The sequence below is a fragment of the Lycium ferocissimum genome, chromosome 4 (genome assembly GCF_029784015.1).
Source record: "Lycium ferocissimum isolate CSIRO_LF1 chromosome 4, AGI_CSIRO_Lferr_CH_V1, whole genome shotgun sequence".
Classification (NCBI taxonomy): Eukaryota; Viridiplantae; Streptophyta; class Magnoliopsida; order Solanales; family Solanaceae; genus Lycium; species Lycium ferocissimum.
The window spans coordinates 18493467-18499466 of record NC_081345.1 but is presented as its reverse complement, the minus strand read 5'-3'; the positions used below and the strand labels follow the sequence as shown (position 1 = coordinate 18499466).

Sequence of the window (6000 nt, the reverse complement as noted above, 5' to 3'; positions counted from 1 at the left end):
AATTGGCTTTTTGTGTACTGTTAAATCAAATTCTATGCATTCCTATATCCAATTTAATATTAATCGCATCGTTTCCATGTAAAAATTAATACTCGACATAAGTATTTGAAATCAAGAATCGTCTTACTCTTATGTGAATGCGAATGCAGTCACCATTAAGCTAAGCACTTTTGTCATCGATGGAGACACGAGTGCACACAAAAAGGAAATTGCAACAGTTGATAACTATAATGGGTCAATAATGGCGACTAGACTTCAATAATATACAGCCGTTCAAGTGAAAAACACCTTCCGCCGGTCAAAATAGTAAGTGATACTTTTCGCTTGGACATACCCTTTAAAGAATTTACTCAATTCTAGAAAGTGAGTTGACGCATTTTCATTCACATTTTCAACTTTTTTCCACTTAAATTCAATCCGAACACAAGTTGAACCCTCAAATATTCCATTCAACTTCAAATACCATTTTCTCTTAACTTCAGCCATATATTATCCAAAATACCTAGTAGTAAAAGTTATGTCATTAGAAACATACAAATCAACGCTTAGCTGACGTGACTGGTTCTTTGCTGAGTGACAAAGCAGAAGCACTACTTAACAAATCTAATGCGACAGCACTCGTCAGCAAGCTCGAAAGGTACATAGGATTTTTTTTTTTTTTTTATATAGGCAAGGGAATAGATCTAGGACGACAGTGACAATTAAGCACACACCAACTTTGATAAATTTCCTCAAAGAAATCATAGGTGTGAATTGAATCCACTAAGTTAGCAGATAACGCAAGAATTTGGATCCTCTTCCATGCTATGATAGTTACGATAATGAGTAGGAACAGGTGTTTGGTAATGCTGATAAGGTTGCTGATAGTAAACTAGAGCTGGATATGCCTCTATTGCTACTGCCTCTTTCTTCTTGTCATCCTTCTTCGCTTCCTCTTTCTTCGGCTCGTCTTTCTTCTTCTCAGGCTCTTTTGCTGGTCCAACAGAGAGTATCTCAGTGTGACACAGCTTCTGCACTTTTGAAACTAATTCAACTGGATCTACATCTCCTGTTACTGTCAGTTTCTTGTCCTTCGAGTCTATCGAAATCGAATCAACCCCTGCAAGATACGAACCACAAATCACTCAACGTGAAATTTTTCCATATATTGCAAGATCTGGATTCCTTATTATTGTTAGAGTTAATGGTCAAAAACACATTTTGAACTATCACTTTTCCGCGAGTTTCACACCTGAACTATAAGTTGTTCCCTTTTCTTACCTAAACTATTACCGCCCTCTATATTCAAACACACATCAAAGCTCATTAAGCTAACTGCAGTTGTTTCCTTTTCATAACTAAACTATCACCTAAGTGTATTTTAATACATAAATGGTAATAGTTGATGTAGTAAAAAGGAAAAATTTATAGTTTGAGTGTCAAACTCTCAAAAAAGTGACAGCTCATGTGTGTTTTTAAACAGTATCTTTTATCTTTATCAAAAATGAATGAGAAAAAAAGCACTAAAAGCGTTAAAAGCGTACCTTCCGCAACAGAAATCTTTTTCATGACCTTTTGCTTGACTTTCTCGTCGAGATGCCCCAATTTCAACACTACTTTCTGTAAATTGAATAACCAAATCAGAGATTCATTAAGCTCCAATTGAATTCACTAAAACCTGATAAATTATTTACATAGCTCCACCAAGAAGCCCACTTTCCAACAATAATTATCCAGTTTTAGTAGTCAATGTACTTTAAAGCAGAATATATATATATATATATATATATATATATATATATATACACAGATAGCAGTATATACTCGAGTAAAAGTGTATGGAGTGTCGCAAAAAGGGAATTATATTTCTTGAGAATCAGAATCGGTGAAAAGATAACTAACTTTTAAGCTTAACTAAAGAAAAGAAACTAAAATTATGCAAAAACTAGCTAGAGAGAAAAGCTAACCATCATCTTGTTTAGCTGAGACTTGGAGATCTGAGTTTAGTGTATCGAAGTAAGTAACAGATCAACACTTTATTTCTTTCTCTTTCTCTAACTATAGAAAAAGGAAGAGAAAAAGAATATTCAAAGGTTGAGAGAAAGAAATTAGAAATATGTTGGAGTTGCTAATTAGTTGATGGATTTTTAGTTATTTATATCAGTGATTTGTGAGATGAATTGTGACTGTGACTCCACTGAAGAGCTGGGATGGGACGAAGAAGCAACCTAGTCAACTACAACTCTTCTTATTTTATTTTTTTATTTTTGGGTCCATGGTCAAAATATCTTCCTGTCATTAAACGCTAAAATATTTAATTTTAACAAAGAGCATGTGGTGGGTTCTTATAATTTTTGTTAAGATACAAGATTCATATTGTAACCTTTTGAATATTGATTGGCTCGTGATACTAGATGTTAAAATAATGGAACAAAATATTTCAGTTCACACTGTTGAGTCAGTCCTTGCTCAATTTAACATTAACATTTAAAAGATACGGTTCTTTTGTTCCCTCCTTCTCGAAATATTTATCGTCCTTACTAAAAATATTTGTCTCAAAATATTTATCGTTTTATTTACTCACGATAAAATTAAATAGTTTTTTTTTCCATTTTACCCTTGTATTAGTTATATCAATTGGCTGATTTTGTGAGTTCACATACCAACATTTAAAAGGTTTTATCATTAATGGAATAGATATTTATTGAGGATAGAGAACATGATGAAATACGTTAAGAGGGTAAAATAGTCAAAATACTACCCTTGTAAATGCTTTTTTAATGGGCCTGTAAATGAAAAATGCGATGAAATATTTTGAGACGGGGGAGTAGTTAGCTATTAAAAAAATACATCACCTTTCGTATAATTAATACAACGTCCGATTTGCAATCTGAAGCTTTGAATTGCTAGCAAGGATAGTCTTTGTATTAGTACTTGCTAGTTCAATATTCCGTGTTAAATGTTAGATTCTACATAATTGATGTACACTTCATTGTTTATATTATACTCTGCATAATTAATAATGGTACAGCTCATACGTTGATCTATGTATTATGGCAATTAAAGAGACTAATTTTATGGGCAACAACATAACAACAACAATAAAAAATTCATCAACTAAATGTTTATTTGAACATGTCCGGAAGTTATCTTCTATCGCAAAATTGATTTTTATTTTGCAATTAATCAACAAAAAAGAAAAATAATTTGCAAATTCAGTTTCATATTTGGTTTGCTTTAGAGATTAGAATTTTTTTTATAGTGTTTTCTTTAATTTTAAGAGTCATTTTTATATTCTAACAATCAGTTTTAACCAAAAATGGAAGAATCGGAAAGCAGACAGAGAACTGACAAGGAAATGATAAAAAAGTATAATAAGGTAGCGACAGTGAGAGAAGTGTAGGAGTTTGGTTCCAAATGTGTTGAGCTTTTGTTTTGAAAAGCTTTTAAAAGAATTCATTTGTTTCAATTATTTTTAAACAAATGTTGTACAATGAACGGATCAAATTCACCTGACTGTACTCTCTCTCGCTGTCTTCACTTGGATCTCGTTAGCCAAAACTAGGGGTGTAAAAACCAAACCATACCAAATTGATTATCTGAATCAAATTAAAAAAAAAAAATCGATTATTGGTTTGGTTTGACTTGGTTTGGTTTTAAAAAGAAAAATCTAAACACTATTGGTTTGGTTTGATTTTAACTAAAAATAGTCAAACCGAATCAAACCAACCCAACATTACATTTATAAAATTTCAAACATATTTTATACATAAAAATATTTATTTATAATGTAATTTATAAATGTTTCTTTAACCTTTTCATAGTTTTTTATCTTTTAACATATTATTTCAAGCTTGGAATTAGAATTTGAATGGTCCAACAAGTTTTATAGCTCAATGATATTGGTAATTCAAATAAATCTCAACAAAAATCAAATCAATATTAATGCTAACAAAAGTAATTTATATCTAACACTGGAATGACAATAATGTTGATATCTATTCTTTAGTTTTATATCAGTTTAGAAAGTGAAAATACATAACTTAATTTTATTTTTTTCTTTAATGTCTAGTCATGTAATTAATACTTATTAGCCGTACTTATTTTATCGTGACTTAATACTTTTAGATTATGATCATTTTCTACATGTTTTATAAATTAGTCGTATTTATTGAATAGTGACTTAGTACTTTTAGATTATGATCATTTTATTTTATGCAATTTCATTAATTTTTTTTCGTTGAATATTTTAGTACAATGTCATCTCTCATCTCACGTTTTGTGTTATTTTCTTAATAAATATCTTAATTAGATAGTCATATCTTATTATTTTCTTAATAAATGTATTAATTAGATAGTCGTATCTTACTAGGACTAAAGAAATATTTGAAGTACAAGTTATATGTTTTGTATAAAGACTTTACCGGAAAAAACCCGAGCAACCCGAAAAAACTGAGAAAATCCGACTTTTGTTGGTTTGGTTTGGTATATAGATTTAAAAAACCCAATGCAATTGATTTGGTTTGGTCTTTAAAAAATCTTAACCAACCCTATCCATGTACACCCCTAGCCAGAACAACTCAGTCTTTGAAATACAGAAGTATATTAGACCAAAAACAATGGAGAAAAATGTATGTCGTGGTTTGTTTTTGGATATTGATACGTATATATATCTTCCAATTAATATTCTTTTTTTTTTTCACGGATTGTCCTTCAAAAGGCGTTGGTCTTTAATTTTTGTTATTCGCTTAAAAAAGTGTTTGAAAATATTCCGATGTTCTGGATTCAAACTCTCGCTCAATAAAAAAAATTGCAAAGCAAGACTTGGCGAAAATTCTGCCTCAAGGCAAAAGTTTGCCTTAAGGCAGAATCTACCTTAAGGCAAAAGTTTGTCTTGCGAAATTTTGCAAGGCATAATTTTTCTTTTTTATACTTTGCTGAAATTCTATAAAAGTTAGGCACATCGCCCGAGTAGGCCTAATTTTGCTACGAAATTCTCTCTTGCGAATTATTATTTTTTACTGTGTCACGCTCCAAACCGACCCTGGACGTAACAGGCATCCGATGCTATGAACAACATCGGAAGCACCTTATGAATCAATAGACATCAAGTTCCTTTTAATAATCTTTCATCATTTATTCCAACAGGTTATAAATAGCTAATAGATCATGATCACCATTATGAAATAAAAATCAGCGAAAGACTAATATAAATATGTCCTCATAAAACTTAGCAACATCCCAAATGAGTCAAACAATGACTTCAACAACTACCCACAGTATTAACGTTCATCTATGGAGCCTTTAAGATGATAAATAAAGAATAGCCTAACTTCAGGACGCATCCCGAAAACTAAAACCAATAACTAAAACAGGGGTGTCCCACAAACAAGGTATGGGCTCACCAATAAGTCTTGAAGTAGCAAGCTCTCCTAGTCCGCACGCGTATCACGAGCTTGCTCCTCAACGTTGCCTAACACACCATCAAGAATAATAATGGTATGTCTAAGTACTAGGTACTAAGTGAGCGTCTCCGGGACAATAGTTAGTATAACGAAATAATATGATAAGGATCAGTAAAATAGTGTCAATTAAAGCAGTTTGAAATTCAGAGATAGAATGAATCATCAAACTTAATAAAACCATTAATGAAAATCATTTAAGAAGAAATAAATCCACTTCAACTCATTATGCCGTTTATCGCATTTAGATCCTTTCAATCATGAACTCAAGACTATCAACAAATCATTCGCAGGCAACCAAAGTATAACACATGCCAATACAGGACCAAAATCAATATGATGAAGGGATGACCATTTAAGGTTCCCTAAACTGCATAGAAGCACCACATTAGGGCTATCAACCCCCAATGGCTACCCTTCCTCCCGAATAGCTGGGCAAAGACCACACCGAGGGTACGAACCCTCGATGGCCACCCTTCCTCCCAAATGGCTAGACTAACTCTACTAGGATCCATAGTGACTACCTTTCCTCCCGAGTAGCTAGGCCAAACACAAACAA

General features: G+C 32.1%; 1 protein-coding gene across 1 annotated transcript; it reads right to left on the bottom strand.

The window, feature by feature from the left end:
* Positions 1 to 420: 420 nt before the first annotated feature.
* Positions 421 to 2123, bottom strand: LOC132051685 (heavy metal-associated isoprenylated plant protein 12-like). The gene is made up of 3 exons (XM_059442857.1): positions 1947 to 2123; positions 1524 to 1599; positions 421 to 1099 (listed from the first exon to the last, which is right to left on the bottom strand). Exons 1-3 carry the CDS (start codon positions 1950 to 1952, stop codon positions 768 to 770), a joined length of 414 nt encoding a protein of 137 aa, XP_059298840.1. The 5' UTR covers positions 1953 to 2123; the 3' UTR covers positions 421 to 767.
* Between the last annotated feature and the right edge of the window lie 3877 nt (positions 2124 to 6000).